General features: G+C 47.2%; 1 protein-coding gene across 2 annotated transcripts in view; it reads left to right on the forward strand.

Moving 5' to 3' along the window:
* Positions 1–1,412: 1,412 nt before the first annotated feature.
* GPR84 (G protein-coupled receptor 84) overlaps positions 1,413–26,200 on the forward strand; it is a 28,928-nt gene continuing 4,140 nt past the window's right edge. Inside the window, exon 1 of one of the 2 annotated variants that reach the window (XM_083169543.1) lies at positions 1,413–1,535. Coding sequence is in view for 1 of the 2 variants with exons in the window: in XM_083169539.1 (XP_083025665.1) it covers positions 1,898–1,907 (10 nt within the window). In the remaining variant the exon portion in view is untranslated. Of the gene's footprint in view, positions 1,536–1,859; positions 1,908–26,200 lie in introns of those variants that run through there. The other variant, XM_083169539.1, reaches the window with a different exon arrangement.

Below are 26,200 nucleotides of genomic sequence, written 5' to 3' on the forward strand. Positions count from 1 at the left end.
AACATTAGTATTAGTATAAGTAACATTGTTTTTATATTTAATGTAGTTCAATACAATTATAATGTTTTAAGAAATAAATGTAAACGGCGCGCCAGAAGAAGAGTGTACCCAATGACCTAGTAGGAAGGAGATGAGGTGAATACAATCCTTCCTAGACTCTGACCTATGCGCTGTCCACTGTCCAGTGACGTGACTCCAAGTCATGTCTTCAGGGCTCAAGTGAAGGTCATCCTCTGAACTTTTGGCCTCAGAACCGTATTCTCACATATTGGTACTAATGCACCAGGTGAAAACTCCCCCCCAAATTGTGAGCTCTTCTGAGCTCCCTCTCTGCCGTTGTACTCTCTTCTTGTGCCTCCTGGCAGGGCTGGGGGAAGGAATTGGATGGTCAGCCAATCAGCTTCCTATTTGCTTCTAATTCACGAGCAGTAATTGACTGCCAAAAAGGTGCCGAATTCAATTACTAGGTCATTCTAGAGCTCCTCAGACTCCAGCACTTGCTCATCGCTGGGGCATACACACTGGGCAGCTTTGAGCTGAAAGCCGATTAAACCTGCTGTTTTGAGTGACTTTCAGCTCAAAGTCGCCCAGTGTGTATGGGCCTTAACTAATGCATGTCTCATTTTTGTCATTGTCTAATGCATGTCTCACTTTTGTTAATGTTTAACTAATGCATGTCAAACTTTTATTAATGTCTAGCTAATGCATGTCTCACTTTTGTCATTGTCTAACTAATACATTTCTCACTTTCCACAATGTCTAACTTTTGGTGTCGACCTATTGACTGTCTGAATAGACCAGTGGGCCAGATTATCTAAGCTTCAAAAGTGATAAAATGGAGAGTGATAAACAGCCAGCCAATCAGCTCCTGTCTGACATTTTTCAAGCACAGTCTGTGACATGGCAGGTAGGATCTGATTGGCTGGCTGTTTATCACTCTCCATTTTATCACTTTTGATGCTTAGAGAATCTGGCCCACTGTCTATCAGCCATCTGGAACCCCTTCTTCACACTTAAAGCACATCAATACTGGAGGGATCTGGGCATAGGGACCTACATTGATCCTACTTTAACCCAAAAACTTTACAAACGTCTCCCATAATGCTAGTGTGCACATTTCTCACCTGTAATTTGAGAATTTTGTGCAATAGTAAGACTAGACTGTGTTGTGCAATCTTGGTAAGCACCTTTTTTGCTTACTACTGTTTATACCTTGTTTGAATCCCTAAAATAGGCTTCTGATTTTCCAACACTGAGAATGAGTCAGATAAGAGTGTCCAACACGCCCTGTTATATGGAGTTGTCTTCATAATCACTTCCTGAAAATGAAGGAGTTAATATTATTGCAGCACAATCTGTCTCCTACACACAGGTCATGTACCTGCCCATCCTACACTGTGGTATTGGAAGTATTTCAACACTGTTCTAAGGGAAACCAGAAAGCTTCTAACTGATCATCATTGGAGGAACTGGACACTGAGCAGCTGGATCCCTTCACAGTAGCTGAAGTTCTGTGACCAGCAACAGATTGTAAGGTAATAATCCTTGTACTAATAACCTGCTAGGTGGTGTAATGGGTCTACAACAGGTTCGGTACCAGCGATTGCATCTGTAATGTTGTACTTAACTTCTAAATACAAGAAAAAGCATATATACAGTATGTTTATATGTCACACATGATCAATCTGCAGCCTATAATATTGGCATACCTCCCAACAGGACCCTCTCCAGAAGGGACACATTGCTCTGCACCTGCACTTCCCAATTAATGTATGATTGCCACCACCTGTGGTGGAATACCTTTCTTATCAATTACCTAGTTCCCCACAGGTGATGGTAATTATACATTACCAGGGAAGTCCAGGAACAGAGCACTGTGTCCCTCCTGTTGTGGGTTATGTTGGGAGGTATGTATTGGTGAGGAGCGCTTACATGTACCACTAGTATAACCTATCTTGTACGGTATTATTATTGGATATACTATCACAGTATAGTACTGTAAGTCATTATTAGATCATTATAGCCACAGGAATTTACGGCTATGTATTCCAGAGGTGTGTGGTAGAATTCTACCTTATCCTTTCTCTAAAATATTCTATATATTATGTATAGGAGTGATCACTTTGGAACTCACAGTAAAGCCCCGTACACACGGGGGAGATATATTGCTCAGCCATATATTGCTAGCAATATATGGCTGAGCAATATATTGCTCAGTTTCTCATTTTCATTAGCAACCAGAGATGGTCACTGATGAAAGGGAACCTCTGCCGGCGGTGCAGCAGAGGTAATCAGCAAGCTCCTTCAACCAGCGATTAGAATGGGGCTGAAAACGGGAGCGCGCATCCGGCGATTTATCGCCGGGGCACACTTCCATCACTGGCAATATGGTCGCCAGCGACCATATTCCCATCGATTTCAGCCCCTATCGCCCCCGTGTGTACACAGCACAACACAGTTCTGGCAATTCCTGTAACCCATAGTCTTTAATGTTTAAATACAAATTGTTAATCGCTTACTTAACAGCATATATATAGCTTCACATTCCACTTCTATCTGCAGTTGAATTACTGTTGAATTAGTCTACATATAACCATAAAAAGGATCCCGTACAGATGCCGCAGTAGTACTGTAAATTGCAGAGATTTGTTCATAGGGCTCAATGGGGCAGATGTATGAAGGGTCGTTATGGGGGAGAAGGGGTATCAGCGCACGTTATGTGCACTGATACCGCTTCTCCCCCATGTATGAAGGAGGTGAGATGCGGTAAAGGACAGGGGCGCTATGCGCCCCTGTCCATATCGGCGCTGCTATCAAAATGATAGCAGGCCGAATGTATGAACGGTCAGCATCGCTGACCGTTCCGCACAAAGCCTGCTTTGGCTTCGCCAGCATCAGGCTGGCGAAGCCCTATCTAAACAGCAGGGACAGCGCTGTCCCTGCTGTTAGGTCTGGGCTGTGCTGGGGATCTCGCGTGAACAGCGAGATCCCGCGCATGCCCAGTGCGGCCGGCCGGGAGACAGGAGATAGCGCATCAGTATTAACTGATGCGCTATCTCCAGAAAGGGACATCGCCGAAATGGGGAGTTAACGCTCCCCCGCTTCGGCAGACAAGATGTTAATACATCTTGTCGATGTCCCTTCCTGCTTCGCCTCGCTATTGAGGCGAAGCAGGAAGTATCATAGCGGCGCGATAAGCGCTGCTATGATACATCTGCCCCCATTTGTCTTGTCTAAAAGCAGGTATGGCTATATGCCAATCTTACTGTGGCTCCGTGGTCTACACAGGAACATCTGCAGCTGTAATCTAACCCAGGGTTTCCTACCTGACACTCTCCTTCAGGGAGGAAAAAATTCTCTGTTCCTGGACTTCCCTGGTAATGTATGATTTCCATGACATACCTCCCAACATGACCCTCTCCAGGAGGGACACAATGCTCTGTTCCTGCACTTCCCTGGTCATTTGTAATTGCCATCACCTGTGGTGAGACACCTTTCTTAGCAATTTACCTGTTCAACACAGATGAGGGTAATTATGCATTACCAGGCAGTGGTCGAAGTGGAAATTTTGAAGTGGGGGTATGGAAAGACAGTAACATTTTTCTCCACAAAAGGGGTGTGGCCATGCAAAAGAGGGCGTGGCCATTACACATATAATGCCACCTATAGTGCTGATTATACACATACCTGCCTACCTGACCCTCTCCATGTGGGAGAAAATGCTCTGTTCCTGGACTTCCCTGGTAATGTATGCTTGCCATCACCTGTGGTGAAACACCTTTACCTAACTCCCCACAGGTGCTGGCAATCATACATTACCAGGGAAGTCCAGAAACAGAGCATGGAGAGGGTCAAGTAGGCAAGTATGATTATACATATTGGGGCAGATGTATTAAGCCTGGAGAAGAGATAAACTGGAGATATGGTAAAAGGAGATAAAGCACCAGCCAATCAACACTCAACTGTCATTTTCAAACCCAGTTCATTGGCTGGTGCTTTATCTCCTTTCACTTTATCTCCAGTTTATCTCTTCTCCAGGCTTAATACATCTGCCCCAATGCCCCTTAGAAAAAATTTAAGACTATAGGGGCAGATTTATTAAGCTTGGAGGAGAGATAAAGCGGAGAAAAGGTAAAAGGAGATAAAGCACCAGCCAATCAACTGTGTTTGAAAAAGACAGTTGGGAGTTGATTGGCTGGTGCTTTATCTCCTTTTAGCTTTTCTCCGCTTTATCGCTTTATCTCCAGTTTATCTCTTCTCCAAGTTTAATAAATCTGCCCCATAATTACAAAACAGAATCCATGCCACCTTCCACAAAGGAGAAGAGAGAGCAGGGGAGAGAAAGAGCAAGGGGGGAGAGAAAGCGAAGGGACAGTAGGTGAGAGGGGGTGGGGGAGAGAGAGCAGGTGGGAGAGGGGTCGGTGGAGTGAGCATGGGAGAGACAGCAGGTGAGAAAGGGGGTGGGGAGAGAGCATGGGAAAGACAGCAGGTGAGAGAGGGGGTGTGTTGCAGGGAGCTGGCGTCCCTACTCCCTGTAGTGCACAGGCCCCTGGAATACCTTAAGTTTTGTAGATAAGTCCCGCGGCGTGAAAGTCGGTCCCTCGTGGAGGAAGGTCTGTACCGTGTCCTCTGGAGGCACTGGCGCTGATGCCAGACGCTCCCCCGAAGTTACTGCACGCCTGGACGGCGGATACCCAGTGCGCACCGGGCGATGACGTCACCGGGCGCTGCCAGAGTTACGGAGCTCCGTACAGTGTACTGTGATGGCTCCTAGTGGCGGCAGTGGCGCCAATGCCCGAGCTACTGAGCTATTTAAAAAAATAAAAATCAGTGCTCGAAGTAAAGTGCCGGTATGTCATACCGTTGTATACCGGCCCACTTTGATCACTGTTACCAGGAAAATCCAGGAGCAGAGCATTGTGTCCTTCCTCGAGAGGGTCATGTTGGGATGTATGCCATCACCTGTGGTGAGACACCTTTCTTATCAATTACATAGCTCCCCAACAGGTGATGGCAATCATACATTACCAGGGAAGTCCAGGAACAGAGCATTTTCACCCTGAAGGAGAGGGTCAAATACAGTAGGTCAGGTAGGCAACAATGATCTGACCTCCTGACGAGGGGTTTCTATGGGCATCCCTGGAATAAAATCCCAGGTACCATCATTCACACATAACAGGGGTGCCGATTTGGGAACATGTGCCTTTCCAGACATAAGCGAGACTGAATAGCTAGTCTGAGCTCCGCTATCTCGCTATGGGGGTATCCAATTACCCCTGATAAAATATTTGGAGTGAAAAACGTTTTCCGGTCATTTCCTTAAAGTTTCACCTGCTGGTAAGTAAAACAAAATCTTCAATGAGCCGCGGCACACTCCAGCTTATCGTGGCTAATTGGGCAACTCCCAGCAAGTTAGTTGCCTGCAATCTGTTATCACAGGAAATGAAGAACGAGTGCAGATAGCGCAAGTGACTATAAACTTCTAGGTAGTAGGGTTGTGTGATCCTTGCAGAGTTTAGCTAGGTAGTGAAACAGTTAATAGGTTAGGCTGTAGGTGATTTAAATAAGGGGTGTGTCAGGGAGGGGTTAAGCAGACATTTTGTGGGATGCAATAGAACATTCCATCTCTTTCTCAGGAATTTTTCCCACCCGCCCTCCCCAAGTCACCTTTTTGTCCCCACCCGTTTTTTCTTTTTCTTTGCCGGTTGGGGTTTGTCAACCGATATTTGTGGCGGGAAAGAACGGCAGTAACAGTGGCTATTGCGCTGCTGTTTTTGGGGTGCGCTCTTTGCCCAATACATTGTATAAAGTGGCTTTCCTACTGGGGGCCATTGGGGTTTGGCTGTCTGGCCGGCTCTGTTATGGTGTATTGGGGAGAGAGTTGGAGACCTGACATTGGTTGGCGTTGCCAACAAATTAAAGAATATCATGTCGTTGACATGAATTACGGCATTAAGTCGTAAAGTCACTGTGGGTCTGGCCGTTCTTTCTTATTGCCACCATATTTAGTTTAAAGATTTAAATAAATGTTGGTTGACCAATGTTAAAAGGCATTTCAGTTGTCCGTGTGATTATTTCTAGTTATAATAGTTAAGTTAGTGTTAAGTTTAATATGCAATGATGTCACACAACACACATCTACCAATAGAGAGTTTATTGAATAAGACCCTTTGCATAGCCCCCAAAATGACCCATTCCATTAGGTACAAAGGGGCAGATGTATTAAGCCTTAACAAGAGATAAATTCAAGTGTGATAAGGAGAGATAAACATCCAGCCAATCAGATCCTTACTGACTTTTTTCAAACACAGCCTGTAACCTGGCAGTTGGTAGGTGATTGGCTGGATGTTTATCTCTCCTTAGTACACTTGCATTTATCTCTTGTTAAGGCTTAATACATCTGCCCCAAAATGGTCTATTCCAGGTCTTCCCTCTTAAGGTGTGCACAAACGGGGGCAAATATTGCAAATATTGCTGGAAATATGGTCTACCATATTGCCAGTGATTGGCATACCTCCCAACATGACCCTCCAGGAGGGACACATTGCTCTGTTTCTGGGCTTTTCCTTAATTAATGATTGCTATTACCTGTGTTGAAGCACCTTTCTAATCAATTAACCTGTGTGAAACAGGTGATGGCAGTCATACATTAAGCGGGAAGTGCAGGAGCAGAGCATTGTGTCCCTCCTGGAGAGGGTCATGTTGGGAGGTATGGATTGGAGTGTGCACCAGCGATAAATCGCCAGGTGCGCGCTCCCGTCTTCAGCCCCTGAATGGTCGCTGGTTGGAGGAGCATGCTCCACCGACCAGCGACTTCCACTGCCTCTTCTCCCGGCAGTGTGACATTTTCATCTGTGACCATCTCTGGTCGCAGATGAAAACGAGACACTGAGCAATATATTGCCAGTGATCATATTGCCCCGTGTGTATGCACCTTTACTTATATGATTGCCATCACCTGTGTTGACACACCTTTCTTATAAATGAACTAGTTCAACACAGGTGACGCCAATCATACATAAAGAGGGAAGTCCAGGAACAGAGTATTTTGTACCTAATGGAGAGGGTCATGTTGGAGGGTATGCCTTTGGGCTGAATGTAGTAAGCCTCAAGAATTGATGAAATGGAGAGTGATAGAGTACCAGCCAATTGGCTCCTAACTTCCATTTTACAGGCTGTGTTCGAAAAATTATAGGCGCTGGTTGGTGGTAGTTTATCACTCTCCTCATTATCACTTTCAAGGCTTAGTACATCTGTGACTTCTGTCTGAAATAAGCTGTATTCAGTAATGTATTGCTTGGTTTCTGTTCATCATACCATGTGACTGTAGCATATGAAGAGATATTTTTGAAAGATTAATAGCAATGAATTCTTGTGGATATATTCTATGTGGGACTCAGACTAGTTGGTGAAGTTATTATTGTACCGTGAGTTTGTCATATAATGAGTTATGTAATTAGAGTGTTTATGCCTGTTATGTTTATTTTTGGCTGCCGGAGTTACTATAGTCACCCAAACACTTTGAAATACTTTGAATCATAAATGAAATAGGTCTCCTGGCTTAGTTATCTTCTTCTTCCCTTTTTTTTTTACTTTTTGCAAATGACATATTAATTAAGCCTTTAAAGACTCATCGGTCAACCAGCTTTGAAATGGCAACTCATCAGTCTTGAAAACTCTTCATAAAATCGGCTGCACTTTACAGGTGGGGTTATACAGACCTGATTGCAAAGCGTTTTTTTTTTCCCCCTCAAATGGACAAAACCATGTGCACTGCAGGTGGGGCAAATGTACCATGTATAGAGAGAGTTAGATTTGGGTGAGTTATTTTGTTACTGTGCAGGGTAAATACTGGCTGATTTACTTTTACACTGCCATTTAGATTTCAGTTTCAACACACCACACCCAAATATAACTCTCTCTCTGCACATGTTACATCTACCCCACCTGCAGTGCAGCATGACTTTGTCCGTTTGAGAAAAAAATGCTTTGCAATCAGGTCTAAATAGCTCCCAGGGTTAGTAGTTGGACCAGTATATTGCCGCCCATACATGTCCCGATACGGGCGGGCGTTCCGTGCTTAACTAGCACAGATCACATTGCATTGCCTGTGCATGCTTTGTGCATGCGATGCAATGGGATGGGATGAAAACAAAGTACAAAAAGTATGTGCAAGCACATACTTTTTGTACTGTGCGATGAGGTGCTGCGGGGGCGTGCACCTCAAAGCACACATCGGACAGCCCGCATCGCAACGTGTATGGGCTGCTTTAAACCTGCTGTGAACTACACAGCAATCAGGTGTCTCCAATTGCATTTATTGCAGGGTTGCCTACCTGACCCTCTCCTTCAGGGAGAAAAAGCTCTGTTCCTGGACTTCCCTGGTAATGTATGATTGCCGTCACCTGTGGTGGAACACCTTTCTAATCAATTACCTAGCTCACCACAGGTGATGGCAATCATACATTACCAGGGAAGTCCAGGAACAGAGCATTTTCTCCCTGAAGGAGAGGGTCAGGTAGGCAACACTGCAGTATAGTATCTCTCCAGTGTTATTGTGTAAGCAGTATTTTGTCTTGTGTTCCATCAATTGTATCAATGAGACTTAAAGCAAAATATTTGGATCCTGGTTCCTATGGTGGCATCCATTATTTTAAAACCTTGTGATAACACCATGAAATACAAACATACAGGAAAAGAACTCTGGTCATAAGATCATGATCTGAAGAGGCTGCGGAACTATTATAAGGGAGGGTGAAAGTTGTGAAAGTTCCTTTTACAGAACAACTCAGAAACTGCAAATGCATCAGATATTTCCTTTACATGTATCAGAGCATAAGGGTTTCTTGTATTGGGTTCTGTCTGGTATAATACTGGGGTAACATCATTTCATCAGGCTGAAAATACAATTTGTGCTGGACTTAAACAGGGTGATTCAGACCCGGTGCGGGCCGAATTCGCAACCCCGGCCGATTGTTTGCGCATGAGCGAATGTGCGCATGGGAATGCCAAAGGAGTGAACGCCTTTAGCGAGTATCATACTTGCCGGGGCGTTCGCTCCAGGATTGGTGGACAGGGGTTGGGTAAGTGGCGGATGCAGGGGACCACCCAGTGTTTCATGGACACGCCCATAGAAATAGGGGGCATACCCCTGTGCTTGTCACAAGACATCAGCGCCCGCCCCCATTTTGGTCATCTCCGTCCAGGATAAAAGTAAGTAAAGTTACTCCTATCCACGAAAGGAGGAAAAATTATTGGATGGTGTGCGATCATAAAATAATCGTTCCTTTGGGGGTTATTCTGGTTCACTTGGAAAGGCACAATCACTCTCTAATGGACAAAACCATGTGCACTGCAGGTGGGGCTGATGTAACATGTGCAGAGAGAGTTAGATACAGTATCAGTGTTTTATTGTTTCTGTGCAGGTTAAGGGGGCGATTCTCTATCACAGAAATGAGGTAAAAACCCAGTTATCGGGGTTTTTACCGCATTTCTGTATGCTGTACTGTGCCTCTGCAGTGGAAGCGCTGCGGAGGGAATGGCCAGCAATAGCTGGCGATTCCCTGCAGAAGCCTATGGGCTTCTTTTCCTGCAGCGCTGTTTGAGGGATCAGTCACGGATCCCTCCCAGCATGCCCTGCGGCCGGCGCGTCACTCTGTGCATGCGCAGATGGACTCCCGGGTCATAGACCCGGAAGTCCAGCACCAGTGCCACATCGCAAGGGACAGCTCTTATTGCAATCACAGCATATGTTCGAGCATATGCCGTTATTAATAATGCGATGCCTGGCGAAGGGGGGCAGCGGATGTTACAACATCCTGCCCCAAATACTGGCTGTTTTATTTTAACACTGCAATTTACTGTAGATATCAGTTTGAAGTAAACCCCCATCCCACATCTAAAGCTCTGTACACACGGTGCAATATCGCTGGCAATATGGTCGCTGAGCGACCATATTGCCAGTGATTTGTTTGTGCTGCAGCGATAAATCGCCGGGTGCTAGCTCCCATGTTCAGCTGTTTCCCTCTGCGGCTCCTCTAGCAGAGTCTCCTGTTCATCAGCGATCATCTCTGGTCACTGATGAAAACTGTACACTGAGCAATATATTGCACCGTGTGTACACAGCATTACTTTCTCTGCACATGTTACATCCGCCCCACCTGCAGTGCATATGGTTTTGTCCATTAGAGAGTGATTGTGCCTTTCCGAGTGAATCAGAATGACCCCCTTTGTGCAGCCGCATGCGAGCAGATGTGTAAGTGCACACATCCGCTCTTATGCCAGTGCGGGGATTCGGTCACCGGGGCGGAGTTTAACTGTTCGATAGGCAGTGAATATACGCTGCCTAGTTTACAAGTCTGAATCAGACCCACAGTTGGCAAATACCTGACACACATATTCCCCCTTATTCCTGCCATGTTGTAAGTGGATCTATTTGTCCACTGAATTCATCAAATGTTTGTATAACACAGTCATAAAATAATTAATATTGAAAGCATATGGCCAATAATCAGAGCAGCAGTTATTGCCTTACTAAAGGTAGAACAGCTCTGTCTGCAGGTCGGCATCCAGTAAGCATTAGGAGAGACTCATGCTTCAGTCTGAGGGGTAAATTTAAAATGGGAGTTCTATTGAAGATGAGATGTTACCGATAGCAATTGGCAACCAATCAGATTATTCAACAGATGCACTAAGCTTCTAAAGTGATAAAATGGAGAGCCAGCCAATCAGCTCCTACCTGCCATGTCACAGGTTGTGTTTGAAAAATGTCAGGCAGGAGCTGATTGGTTGGTTGTTTATCACTCTCACTCTCAATTGTATCACTTTTGAAGATTAGTGCATCTGGCTTGCTATCTTTTATCTTCGAGAAGTGATAAATTAAGTAGAATCTGGTTGCTATGGGCAACATCACATTTTTCAAGAACTCCCATCTTAGTTAATTTACCCCTGAGACCTTAGACGTGTATTTGCTAACAATGAGATTTTAGACTTGTGTAACTGCTAACATTGAAGATTGTGATAATGGGGATTATTCTGGTTCATTCTCTCTGCACATGTTACATCAGCCCCGCCTGCAGTGCATATGGTTTTGTTCATTAGAGAGTGATTGTGCCTTTGCGAGTGAACCAGATTAACCCCCAATATTCCTATAGCTTAAGGCGCGCATACACTGCTGCGACTTGACTTAGGCACAAGCCGATCCGATTTCCCTTGAATTCCCCTGACCGCTCCCTGGGAGTACTTGCATTTAGCACTTGATGGGCCCCTTTTAAGATAAATCTCAAGTAAAAGGACTCCTGGGGTGCTGCCAGGGGAGTTCAAGATAAATCGGATGTGATATGTTGCAGGTGCTACAAAGCACCCACAATGTGCACCTGATGGCTACGATTTTGATTTATCCTACAGGCAGCAGGTCCGACCTCTAACTTGATGAGCACGGGACCATGCATCACATTTATATCTGATTTCAAACACCTGCCATTTTACCACATTTCTCTGCCTGATAAATCTGAATTGGAGGAAGAGAGAAGCCAAATCGCACTAGTATATAGGCACGTATACAGCTGGTCAGGAGACTGGCAGCTTGGGAGTGTCCCTCATAACTCCAGATCGACTCTCTGGATGGATTGGCTGCTGCATCATTGCAGGAAAACCTCTTGCTTTCCATTGTTAGTGCAGCATTCATGTAAGAAGAACCAAGATGGCTCCATTCAGTCATCGGCATCTTGGGGAATTGTCGTTGAAGCTGAGCGGGACTGTGGGCCAGGACCAGTGTCACCATAGACAGAATGCAGTGAGCCTGGACCTGGAAAAGCCTTCAAATTAGGAGCATCACACCTCAGGACTTCGCATAGTGAGAGCGGCAGGGGAGACCGGTTGCCGCTGCTTAGTGACACCTATTCTCTCACTGGGACAGATGTACTAAGCCTTCTCAGCTTCTAACTGTTGTTAATCTAGCTCTAAAAGAAATGACAGAAGCAGTTTCCAGTGGCAGTTTTTACCTATGGACTGCAGGGCTGCAGCCCCCTCAGGTAAAATCGGCCACCGTCTCTGCCTAAATTGAAGCCAGATGCAGTTTGTGAGACTGCTCTGGCTTCAATGTGACTGGCAGTGACTTCCTTTTGGAATTCCGACGGCAGTCCCATTGGGAGGTGTTCCCTCCCTCTAGGATGCCACTATGTGCCCCCTGCAAAGGCAGCCCATGGAGGCTTGGGCCAGTGCATGCGCAGTAGGTATTAATTTACTGTGCATGCGCTGGCCCAGTGCAAGGGACCGGTGGCAGGGACCGGACCTGAGTGCGTGGGGACTTGGAGCGGGGCAGAAGCAGTGGCAGTGGAAGGGGGGTGCATTGTTGCAGCCCCCCACCTCGTAAAGGGTAAGACGCCACTGGTGGTTTCCTATATTTGACCTCTCCCGCGGCCACGTGTTCCCGCGGCGACGTAGGCAGCGACTCTGTCTGAATCAGCGTAGTGTTCCCGCTGTGATCATTTCTCCTATATTATTAACTAAAATCCAGTTAACAGTTACTGTCATTTGTCATTACTGTCTCAGATGTATGATATGGCAGGTGTGAATGTGTTCCTGAAACACCCCCACTATCCACGCCAGCCCGAAGCATGGCGAGCTGTTCATACCCCTACTAGCCACGTCGACGTGGAGTTGTCTATAAAAAGTGTGGCGAGCGCAGCGAGCCAACAAACCCGAAGAGCGGCGAGCGGACCCGGATTACTTCACATGTGTTCCGCTTCCCTTTGTGGGGCTCACTGCGCTCGCCACGCTTCAGGCTCGGTGTCTCTCTGCTCTCGCCACACTTTATAAAAATCAACTCCACTCCAACGTGGATAGTGGGAGTGGGGGTATGAACAGGTCGGGAGGATGCGTAATGTGTCCCCTTGCGGGGCTCGCTGCGCTCGCCACGCTACGGGCTGCCGTGGATAGTGTGGGTTAGAAAATGCCACCTTTATTGTGCATAGGATGCACTTGCGCCCGCATACCTCCTTTATGCATGAGGCACACGTGCTAATAATTACTGAGATGCAGGAGCGTCTGAGACGCACCTGCGTCTGAGACAGCTGGAGCGCCTCTCCACCGGCACCCGCATGATCCCCTCTCCGCCGGCGTCCGCCAGCGCAGGGGATCTGGCGGTTACCGTCGCTGTGTGAGAGGTGCTCACTAGACTTGGCATGGACGCGGGGACAGAGCCATGGACCGCAAGGACCGAGCCGGGCTGAAATGGAGTGACTACGCTAGGCAGCCGTTGGGCTGCCGCGGAGCCACAACGCAAACTACGCTAGGCAGCCATTGGGCTACACTGACAGCGTAGCTATACTACGCCTGCGTACGTATGCTAATTGGGCACCTGGCTAACACACAAGTACCAAATGTTTTAATACCTGAAATTAAATATCGCAAACATTTTTAAAAAAAATTGTTTTAGAGTTATATTACAGTTTTAGATATAGCCTCAGTGGCGGAAGTTCATCCCAGGCGCCATTTATTAGAATATTATATTCTTGTAATTTGAGCTTAAGCAAGTAATCTTTATTCAGGTCTGTAGAAACAGGGGGTTATGAAATAACACTAGTTACATCATAGACAAAGCATCACCTAATCCATGTTAGAAAAACACATGAAAGCTTCCTTACAGCATAGTATACGGTGTACATGCTGTCTCCGGAAGTTCTGGGGGCTCTATTGGAATAATGAGTGTGGCCATGTATTGTATTGAATTGTGTCATAAGGACCCTGTCCCTCTAATGGTGCCCATACACTAGTAAGATTTAAGGAGCCCATACACGGTCCGTTGTGTACGGCTCCGTTCTGTCTCCCGCGCATCGCATAGTACGGTACAAAAAGTATGTGCTGCACATACTTTTTGTACTAGGTACACATCGGATGTGTACTGTTTTAGTCCCAAACGGATCCGTTAAACGGACCGTGTATAGGCTGCTTTATCTTCAGATCATGCTGGTTGGAACAAAAACATGGTTTTGGATGAGTGACAGTTTGTCAGTTTTCCAGCATTTCCAAGCAAATGGTCAACTGTCATTTGCTCTCATCCATAACCATGTTTTTGTTCCAACCAGACAGATCTGCAGATAAATCTGCGAGACTGTAGAAGCCAGCTTGTCTGGCTGAAAACAGCATAAACTCACCTGGCTATTGGCAGGAATCCTTAGCTCACTCACTTGATCTGGGCCTGGGGGTTCGGCTTGTCTTGATTGACGGGTTGGCTGATTTGAATGACGGTTCAGGATAGGCTGGTTGAGGTCAGAGGTGGAGATTGATGGGGTGATGTTCTTGCTTCCAGAAGATTCTGCCTCTTGCTTCAGGAAACGTTGGCTGTTGAGTACAGAACAATTATTATCCTGTGTTTGAGATCTAATATTTCTATATTCTCTCTACCCATCTCTTTTCTCTTTCACCCCAGTTATCTATACTATCACTGCTAAACTATATTCACCACTTTAAATCCTCCCCTTAATACCTTATCACTGTATTCTTTTCACATCTAAACCCTTCTACTTTAACTTAATATGTCTGGGGTCAGGCCTAAACGGTCGGCGGGGGCCCCCGCCAGATATGCGGGGCATGGTGAGGCGCCTGCCACGGAAATTAGGGCCAGGGCCAGGCCGCAGAGCAGAGGTGGTGAGCTGGGACTTTCTTTCTCACCTAGGCCGCCCCTTGCCGCACCTCCCGCGGGTTTGCTATGCGCTCGCTTCAGCTACCCCCCCCCGGGCTTTCCCAGGGCTTTCCCAGGGCGTTGCGGGGTTAATCTGGGGAGCCAGTACCTTAGCAGGTCCGGGGATGATGGAGGGCGTCGCCTGAACCCCGTGCGGCGGGGACGGAGTCCCGGAACTCAGGCAGCAGAGCCGGAGCGGGGGGACGGGTCTCCCGTCCCCATCCGCGTCATTAGCGGGCGCCGCAGGCATCACGCTGCGGCGCCCGGCAGCAGTGTTTTATGGGATCGCGTGCAGGAGGAGGACGCCGGGGCTTACTCCGGGGCGCCTCCTGCGCGCTCTTCTAGGCGGGCTGTAGCGAGCGGCGGGCAGCGGGCCAGAAGGTCCCGAGCTGCCCGCCATTCTCATAACTTGGGGGGTGCAGTGCCGATGAGCACTGAGGCCAATGTTGCGGCGGCTACCGTGAGAGGGGACCGCCGCAGGGGTCGTGAGAGCTGAGAGGGCAAAGAATGGTGCCACAGGCAAGGGTCGACCTGTGGTGCCATCTTGTGGCATAAGGGATGCGGTAGGCTGTAGTCAGCCTATGACACCAGGATATGTTAAGTCGAGGTGCTGCTGGTAAAAATCAGGCTGCAGCGCCACCTGGTGGCAGAGGAGACAGCAGGCTTATATGGTACAAATGATTGACAGCATTAGGAGCAAGCTATCCCAAAGGGAAAGGGAATTACTGGGCCTTGACACCATTATGTGGTGTGAACAGTCAAACAGTAATCCACTGGGGAATCACAGTCCAGCGAGTATAGTATATCCGAGGATAGTTCACCAAGCGGTGGTCGACAGACCGAGGTTCAGGTGTCGCGCAGTGGTCAGGTGATGGGCTCAGCACCTTACTTGCGGGGCACCGAACTTCAAAATAGCGCACCTGAGGGCAATTCGGCCGTTAATAGCGTCTTCGCGGGTCCTGTCAATGATAACGCAAATAGGCAGGCGCTGGGATAGAAGGAGATTGGCTAGGGTCGGGGCCCGGTCGGATGTTGCGGTCACAACTCGGGCCAGGGTTCGGCCGAGTAGATCATACGCTGGTGCGGTAAGGTTCTGGTGAGTCTTCTAACGATCCTGATTGGGCCAGCAATAGCGTTGAAGGGTCAAATAATGATGGATCAAGGGGTCCGACGTCATCAGATCCAGGGAAACGGGCTAAGTCCCCAAAATCCAGAAAAAGTAGGCACAGGCGTAGGGATTATGATTCCTCATTGGCGTACACTTAATCGGAAGGGTGCTTATGTATTATCTGGACTCCCATGTTATATGGCCCCAATTTTTCATACCCCTAATATCCAACTTCGCATGGAGTGATTTTATTATAGTGTGGTGAGCGCAGCGAGCCACCGTGCTCGAAGCGTGGTGAGCGCAGCAAGCCCTGCGAGGGGACGCGGTCTCATAAGAAAAACGGGAGTCCGGGTGTTACATAAGTACCATCGGAGGATATGTCATCTTCCGATGGGGACGTGCAGCGTTCAAAGCGGAAGAGGAGTAGGGCTTATCGGTCACATAGCGCGGGCTCCTCTAATGTATCGGTGGAATCCGATGCATTACATTACGCTAACACCGCTGTGAAGCGGGGTTTGCGGCCTAGGGCTCGGGATAGGATTCGAAAAGGCCGTTATGTAGATAATTTTGCTTTAATAAGCAAAGATAGGTGTGCTCTAATTGGGGCTAGGAAGATGGGCGCCTCTAATGAGGAAGCTTTTCGAACATTTAAAAATTGGATAAGGGGCATGATTATTTTCGGCCTGTTATCTGGAGAGCCATCCCGATGAGTACATGAACCTGGTGAGATACCAGTTTCTAATACACAAATTATACACCTCGTACATGGTTTTCAGATGGCGTAACTATGGCGAGGAATTTAGAAGGAAGTAACATGGCTGGGAGGTGTATGATTTTGGTAAAAAGACGTAGAACTTTATTTCGAAGTTACTGAATCAGTTATGGAGTTATACGTCGAAGTTGCCGAATCAGCTACACCTCTTAGGGCTGCTGAGAATAAGGGGTGGGTAAGACAGTATGGTAGTAGGCCTTACAATAATATTAATAAGGGAAGTAATACGAAGCACGGCCATGGTAGGTGCTACTCATTTAATAATGGGCAATGCAGCCTGGGAAACCGCTGTCGTTTCGGCATCTTTGTATCAGATGCGGAGGTCCACACGCAATCAAGGATTGCACAAAACCACCAACTGGCGGGGGAGGTGGGGCTCAGTCCACGACAAAACAAAGCCGCGGTCCAGCGGCACCTGTCGTTGGATAGAGCCCCAACTCCAATAGTATTGGTCAGGATGTTACCATGGCTGGAAAGGTATCCGGACAGAGATGGAGCAAGATTTTTGCAGTCCGGATTTTCAGAAGGTTTTCAATTGCCTGTTTCCGCTCCAATTAGTACGGGAACTAAGGGTAACTTACGCTCCGCCATGGAACATCCTGACATAATATCACAAAAAGTTGAAGCCGAGGTAAAACTAGGTCGCATGGCAGGCCCGTTTGCAACACCACCAGTTGAGGGACTAATTTTGTCCCCTATTGGGGTGGTTCCCAAAAAAGTTAAAGGGAAGTTCAGGTTGATTCAGCATCTTTCTTGTCCTAGAGGGTCGTCTGTCAATGACGCCATCAGTGACGAATTGTGCACAGTTAATTATTGTTTATTTGAGGAGGCTATAGACATCATTCGAAAAATTGGTCCTGGTGCCCTCATATGCAGGTTGGATGTTGAATCGGCTTTTAGACTATTACCTTTACATAAGAATGCATTTCAGTACATGGGATTTAAATTGAATGGGGGTTTTTTACATAGATAAATGTTTGCCCATGGGTTGCTCCATTTCATGTGCTTATTTTGAGCGCTTTAGCACATTTTTGCAGTGGTGCCTGCAGGAAGTGTCGGGAGCTGACAGCATTACTCATTATTTGGATGACTTTCTTTTAGTGGGTCCTCCAAGTTCTGACCTGTGCCTTAGGTTACTAGAAGCAGCGCTTGATTTATTTAGAGATTTCGGGGTTCCCGTGGCAGTGGAAAAAACCGAGGGACCTACTACTGATTTGGTGTACCTCGGAATTGAAATCGATTCCGAGCTAGGTCTGTGTTAACTTCCTCTAGATAAAGTACGCCGGCTACATGATGAAATACGTTATGCCATCGCGGCTGCTAAGCTAACACTTAGACAGGCTCAATCTTTATTGGGCCCGTTTAATTTCGCATGTAGAGTTATACCCATGGGCAAAATATTTTGTAGAAAACTTCAGCGAGCGACCGTCGGGATTCGCAAACCCCACCATTTTCTACGTCTATCTTCAGAAATGAAGAGGGATCTGAAAGTGTGGGAAATGTTTCTGGATAATTTCAACGGCATATGCATATGGCAAGCTCCAGCCGTTGCAGATGCGGAGTTGGAATTATATACAGATGCTGCAGGATCTTCAGGATTCGTCGCATTTGATGCGGGACGTTGGTGCGCAGAGGCCTGGCCCGAATCTTGGGCACGAGACGGCATGACCAAGAATATGCTATTATCGGAAATATTTCCAATAATGGTCGCCTTAGAGCTCTGGGGCGCAGAATTGGGAAACAGGGAGGTTGTCTTTTGGTGTGATAACCTAGGGGTGGTCCAATCCATTACGCAACTTAGGTCAACCTCTCTCCCAGTTTTGCGTATTTTGGCACGGATGGTGATGATGTGCTTGGCGAACAACATTACGTTGCGAGCCAAGCACGTCCCAGGCGTTCTTAATGAAGTAGCGGATGCATTGTCCCGTTTCGAATGGGTAAGATTCAGGCAACTTGTGCCTTTAGCCCAGAAGTATGGTGAGCAATGTCCATCTTTTTTATGGCAGGTGCCTCTGGAGGGGTAGAGGAGCTGGCCCTGCGGTCGCTAGCGCCAGCTACATTTAGAGCTTATCTAGCCTCATGGGAGTGCTTGAGCGAGTTCATGCTTGAACAGGGTGGCACAGGTAAGAGCTCTAAACGTCTTATAAATGCCTATGTATGGAACCCGTACACGGAGGGTAAGTCCAGAAGTTTTGTTGGACGCTCTCTGGCAGGCATATCATTCTTTTTGCGTCTTGGTGGGAGGAGAGACATCACCAAGTCTTTCATGCTTTCCAGGATGCTAAAGGGATGGGCCAGAGCCAGGCCGGTTTTTGCCCGACAGGCGACGGCCGATTGATGCCGGCCTGTTGCGTCGAATCTCGAGGTCCCTAAGAGTAATTTGCTCAAACGATTACGGGGTTCGACTTTTCAGGCTGGCTTTTGCCATGGCTTTCCATGGGGCGTTCAGAGTAGGCGAACTGGTGTCCGCAACCAGGGCATCTCCCTCGCCTATGCTGTTCGGCCATGTCGACGTGCACCACGACGGTTTATGGTGCAAGATACAGCGCTCAAAGACTGATGTAGCGGGCAGGGGGCAGTGGGTCCATTTGGGTCGGAGTGGCGACCGCCGGATCTGTCCGGTGGCGGCGGCTCTGGCTTACGTGGAGTTGCGGCCCCAATTGCCCGGGGCCTGGCTGATGCACATCGACGGGTCCCCCCTTACTAACTTCCAGTTTAGGTCGGTTTTCAGGCGCTGTATATTGCATTAGGGTCTTTCTCCAGCCGAGTTTGGGACACACTCTTTCCGTATCGGCGCCGCTTCGGCAGCCGCTGCGGCGGGTTGGTCTCAGGTCGACATACGAGCACTCGGAAGATGGCGGTCTGGTGCATTTAAGCGATACATCAGGCCGACATAGTCCAGTGAGCCCATTTGAGGAGTAGCCGCTCGCCCAAACACGCTTTAGTGTTTGAGGGGCCTTGAGGAATTTTTTGTGTTATCACCAGTCTTAAATTAGGCTCTAGCCAACTGGTGGAAGATTTGTGTTTTTTGCCTCAAGTCAAATCGGGTGACCCCCCCCACCCCCCCCCCCCCCCCTTTCCCATAGAATGACAAACAACAGGTATGATTTTACATAAGTTAAGTGGGTCAAATAATCAATTAGTTTTTAAATTGATCACCCAAATCACATTCCTATTAGTTATCAACAATTTAATATAGAACTCCAAAATCACCTTTAAGGGAATCTCCAGGACACCCCTTTTAAAATTTTGCCAGATGTTTGCCTTTATTTCAATTTTCTAACAGTATCTGTCATTTCGACTTGCAGGTCAACGCTTGGACACCAAGATGATTTGGATGGTGGGACATTCATTTATGTATTGGTTGTCCCTGTCCCAGGTAACCACGGATACGGAACGTTTCCCTGAGACGCGATTTATCCGTTGGCTGGGGCGTAGAGGTATGAGGTGGTCCGCGTTGACGGGTCTTTTGGATGAGTCAGTTAGGGCGTTTGGTTACCCACTTTTTGTCATCATCCACTTGGGGGGCAACGACCTCACGCATAATTCCGGTCTCAATATTCGATTTGAGATTAGGAATTTATTGCTGGACCTGATCAGAGAATGGAGATTTTGCCGTTTCTTCTGGTCAGAGATTATACCTAGGAGGGTTTGGAGAGATGCACTCAATCCGGGTGCCATTGATTTGGTACGTAGGCGGATCAATTCCGTAGTCGGCAAGGCTATAGTAACGGAGGGCGGAGTGGTCGTCAGGCACGAGGCCATATCCTTTAGAAACGATACCCTGTACAGGCCGGATGGGGTGCATCTCTCTGTAGTCGGGATGGATTTGTTTTTCCAGAATTTAATAGACGCATTCAGAAGTTTAGAGGTTTAGCTGAGGGAGTATTTGGAATTAGGTTGGTGGCGGGTCAGTTCAAGTTGAACTGATATGGCGGAAAGAACGGTAGTTAAATTAGAGCTGTATTTACACTTAGCTGGTGGTTGATGTCGGGATGTGGGCATCACCGATCCAGGTGGGCCCACATCTGGACCTTAACGATCATCTACTTCGGATAGCGTAAATTCTTGCGGACATTTGTAGTTTAGGGCAGATGGCCCAATTTTTTGATGACTCGGGCAGAGTGGTGAGCTCTGCCTTAATGATATTTGCGAGGTCAGGGGCAGAAGCAGATGGTCAACCCCCTGACCTTAAGGGCAATTGGCCCCTTTTGAAAAGTCCGCTTCATAATTGAGCCGTTGTCTTGGACGCTGGCAGGTGGCCGGTCCTTGGCAATTAAGGGCAATTGGCCCTTAGATCCGGAGTTTGTTATTTTTATTACTTTGTTATTTTCCAGCAATGTTATTTATTTTGCATGCCGTTCTTTGCCCGCCACCTTAGTTAGAGCAGGGACATAAATTTTAGTTAGATTCAAATAGGCCGCCCCTGCTCAAAATAAATAAGCCGTCCCCTTTAAGCCCATTCAGTTGTACGCGTCTTTATTTCTTAGATAGGTGGGGTGAGTGTGGATGAATGCCTATGTCTGTGTGGGGTTTAAGACTGTAGAAGCCAGCTTGTCTGGCTGAAAACAGCATAAACTCACCTGGCTATTGGCAGGAATCCTTAACTCACTCACTTGATCTGGGCCTGGGGGTTCGGCTTGTCTTGATTGACGGGTTGGCTGATTTGAATGATGGTTCAGGATAGGCTGGTTGAGGTCAGAGGTGGAGATTGATGGGGTGATGTTCTTGCTTCCAGAAGATTCTGCCTCTTGCTTCAGGAAACGTTGCCCTCCCGCCCGCCCCAATTATTAGTCAGAATTAGTTTTTGAGAAGTCGTTTGCATTTATTTGTTTAGTTGTTGTCGGCTTATTTTGTCTTGGCGGAAAGAACGGTAGTTAAATTAGAGCTGTATTTACACTTAGCTGGTGGTTGATGTCGGGATGTGGGCATCACCGATCCAGGTGGGCCCACATCTGGACCTTAACGATCATCTACTTCGGATAGCGTAAATTCTTGCGGACATTTGTAGTTTAGGGCAGATGGCCCAATTTTTTGATGACTCGGGCAGAGTGGTGAGCTCTGCCTTAATGATATTTGCGAGGTCAGGGGCAGAAGCAGATGGTCAACCCCCTGACCTTAAGGGCAATTGGCCCCTTTTGAAAAGTCCGCTTCATAATTGAGCCGTTGTCTTGGACGCTGGCAGGTGGCCGGTCCTTGGCAATTAAGGGCAATTGGCCCTTAGATCCGGAGTTTGTTATTTTTATTACTTTGTTATTTTCCAGCAATGTTATTTATTTTGCATGCCGTTCTTTGCCCGCCACCTTAGTTAGAGCAGGGACATAAATTTTAGTTAGATTCAAATAGGCCGCCCCTGCTCAAAATAAATAAGCCGTCCCCTTTAAGCCCATTCAGTTGTACGCGTCTTTATTTCTTAGATAAGTGGGGTGAGTGTGGATGAATGCCTATGTCTGTGTGGGGTTTATGTGTATGGCCACCTTAAGATGCAGTGAATCAGGGATGTGAACAACATTCCTTGATGACCCGATCACAGCTCATACCACCCATAACCCAACATGGTGTCCTAGAAGGCCTTATTAAAAATGGTCACGTATGACTATGAGCCTGATGTAGATTTGGGCAGAAAGCATAATTTCTGCTTTGAAATGCCACATATATAAAAATCATATTTACACCCATGTGCTGAGTACAGTAGCGCACGCAGTAGGGGTTTCTGAGTACCCAGAAACACCCCAGGAGTCTAAGGGCCCTAGGCTGAAAGCTGAGGGTCCCCTCTTTCCATGGGTACAAGAATTTTAAAAATCGGCCCTTGGGAACCGGAGATATTTGACTTCAAAGCAGTGGTCCCCATCCAAGCCTGTTAATTGCTCTTCCCAGTCAGATATTTCAGGTTCTGTCTGGCTTAGAGTTATTCTGAGGGTATATTTCAAAAGCTGGGACTCTCCCCCTTTGATGGACACTAGAAGCTTGTCTCTACTGTTCCCAGAACCAGAGATATCAGCCTTCAAGCAGCTGGTTACTGCTCCAGCTCCACACACCTGGTATGTAGTTTTATATTCTCGTTGGCAGATTGCTCTGCCTCCTGAACTCTGATCCCCTAGTCCCCAATACGATTTTGTAGGTGGGATTCTCTCGTTTTTAATTCCATTAAAATCTAAGAAATCTATTTCCAGGAACTGGAGATATCTATAGTCAAGCAAGCTGTCCTCCCAATAGAAAATTCTGAATAATAAGCCCACTCCACTATCCACCCCTCCTCTGCGTATTAAACATCCTCTACCACCCTGGAAGTTACTGTATGTATCAGGGCCCCTTCATTCAGCCCAATGCCCCCTTCTCCCATCCCATCACCCACCATCTGTGCAGTAATGGGGTAATTAGTGGAAATTACTGATCCAGGCCCTACATGCTATAATTCCCCCTACCACCCGTGGGACATCAAAGCTTCCCCCACCCCTACCACTGGAGGATAGGTAGGGGCCCCAATACATTGCTATGCCCAGGGGTCTACACTGCTGTTGACGCCCCTGTATGTATGTATGTATGTATGCATACCTCCCAACTGTCACGATTTTAGAGGGACAGTCCCGATTTTCGGGTCCTGTCCCGCTGTCCCACCCGCGGCAGGCATTGTCCCGCTGCGGGGGGTGGCAGTTGGGAGACCCCCCAATCTAGTAGAATAGACGCTGTGCGCATGCGCACAGCGTCTATTCTCGTATGAAAATGAGGTCGCGGCTAATTAGCATAAGCCGCGCCCTCATTTGCATACGCCCCGCCCCCTTTTCGGACGCTCGCCGCGCGAGTGTCCCTATTTCTTCTACTGAGAAGTTGGGAGGTATGTGTATGTGTATATATATATATATATATGTGTATATATATATATATATATATATATATATATATATTTTTTTTTTTTTTCTTATTATTATTTATATACATTTGGTCTATCTATAATAATTTAACTGACCCGGCATATACTGGGTCACCTAAGTGTCCATCTCCGTGCTTTGCTCCGCCCGTCTGGAAACCCCCTTCTGAAAATCCTGCTTTTGCCCCTGGAGTAGTAAGCATTGCCTCACGCATGCAGGGCTGCACCTGTAAATCATATACTCCCAGGCTTATCTCAAATACCCTTACACTCATATGTTTTCATTCAAAAATATGCATTCACTGTTATCCATCAAAAACAGTTAAAATACCTGTCTGATACAGCAGACACAACTGTCTTGTGTATGGAAGAGCAAAATGGATATAACACGCATGCAGAAACATAACGTGCACAAGCTTAACCCCTTGAGTGACAACATTGCTGTGAGTGGGAGATCCTGCAACTGCAAATCTGTGCGCATGGATGCATACGTAGTGTTACTCAACAATGTCCCACATTGTCACTGTGTCCGACTCCAGCCCCGGCAGCCCTGTGTTTCCACAGAACTCCAATATTTATTACTGCCCTTTTCACAGAACCTCTGTGTAGACATTTTTGTATGTTGATGGCAATGTTGAAATGGATTATGTAATCCCAACCGCATAGAGTTGTGCTAAGAGGCACAGCTGAAACTAGGATTTCTGTCAGCTAAGGCAAGGAAGTAATCCCCCCCCCCCCATACTAATGGATGATATTTCCCCAAGTGCCCCAAATGGGGTGCTGTCAGCAGCGGATGGCATTGGGATGCCCTGTTCTCACCCGTCCCCCCACATACTGTATACCTCATATCCCTCTACCCATCACACGCCCTAGTCCCCCCATGCCCCCCAGATCCACCTGATGTGGATCTTCCACAAGGTAACCTATGGCCAAGCAGGTCCTGGCCATGCAATATGTTCCCAGAGAAGCATTGCGTGACATCATGACCATCACCATCACATGGACCTGCCCACATTACCCAAGTCCCTTCGACATTCTTTGATAGGATAATCTCTATTTGGAGAAAAAAAATGGTTTCATCCACTGTGGGCAGTCAGTTAACATTAAATGTGACACCGATATTAACCCCTTGAGTGGTATGCCCGGAAATTTTCCGGGCTCAACTGCGCTGCCGCAGTGGGCTGCCCCGGAAAATTTCTGGAGCGCTCAGGAGTTCAGACACCCGAGTCGCCGCGAACATCCCCGAGCCTGCTGCCTGTGGTCGCTGATGTGACTAGCGGCTGTGGCAGCGGCAGCAGGGGAGCTCAACCTCTGGTATACAAACGCCAGAGCGAAGGGGAGGGGGGCTCCTACCATCTGTGGTGGGTTTTGATGCCTTGTCCTGCCCCAGCAAAACCCATCACTCAAAACACCTAGAGCCTCATTCAGATTTATACACATTGCCCATCTTCATGCAGCTAAGTATTTGTTGGTAGACTATGCACTTGCCAAGGTAGTTCATAAATGTCACAGCAAAAATATAGTACTATGGATTACCGGTATCTTGCCTAGATCCCCTGGAGTTTAAATCTGCCTCTGAGCTAGACTATAAGTCCCAGAAAATACTGCCATTCCATAACAAGCCTTGTAGTTCAACAACAGCTGAAGATCTGTCTCTGCTTGCCTGGCCGTCTCTTCTGAGCTTGCTTCTCACACGAGATCTCTAACACAGCCCGTGTGCTGATACCCCTTCTCTCCCCCATAGTGCACCTTCATACATCTGCCCCTTTAGGAGGAATTCAGTTGGGGGAGAATACATCCTCCTATCAGTGCGGCAATAGCTGAAACAGCTTGACGAATGTGTTCGCTGCCCCAAAGAATAGGGTGCACTTTTGAGTGAATTTGGCCAGGTTGGCAAAGAGTGCAAGATGCGGTGCTGTTGCTTCATTTAAACACTGCAGAAGCTGCTATTCACGGGTTGGGATCATTTGGTCTACAGCATGATGGTCGAAATGGAAAAATGTCGACATAGGTCTAGGTCGACATGGTTCTAGGTCGAAAGGTCGTTAGTTCGACAGGTCATTAGTTCGACAATGTCTCGGTCGACAGTCAAAAGGTTGACATGAGGGTTTTCACTGAGTTTTGACCTGAATGTCAACACAGTCGACATGAACATAGTTTAAAGTGCACCGCATCCCCTAGCATCGCTCGCTAAGCTCATGATGCATCGGGAACGGTGGCTCGCTACGCTTGTCACACTATTTTATTCTCCCACCACGCCCTAGTGGATGGTAGGGAACGAAATACCGCCTGTCGGCCTATTTCGGCTCAAAAAACTGTGAAAAACCCCATGTCAACCTTTTCACTGTTGACCTAGACACTGTCGAACTAATGACCTGTCGAACTAACGACCGTTTAACCTTTTCCCATGTCGACCTAGACCCATGTCGACCTAGACCCATGTCGACCTAGACCCATGTCAACCTAATGACTGTTGACCATCATGCTGTAGACCAAATGACCGCATCCCGCTATTCACACACTTCACCTGGCAATAATTTGTCCCCATATTGTATAGAACATAATATATAGCAGAAATAGAAAGATGATAATTGTATGTTTTACCTAAGACAAAAGCAGATAATACACAGCAGTTCAGAAGTGTAAGGGTTAGCTGCAGGCTCAGTACGTAGAAAAAAAATGTACAGGTTAAAAGGAGAACTAACTTCAGAAGTCATGGGAAACTATTGAGCAAGGTGGGGCTTTTCAGGGAACACTGTATATATAAAG

This window comes from Crinia signifera, chromosome 2, assembly GCF_055691185.1.
Source record: "Crinia signifera chromosome 2, ASM5569118v1, whole genome shotgun sequence".
Taxonomy (NCBI): domain Eukaryota; kingdom Metazoa; phylum Chordata; class Amphibia; order Anura; family Myobatrachidae; genus Crinia; species Crinia signifera.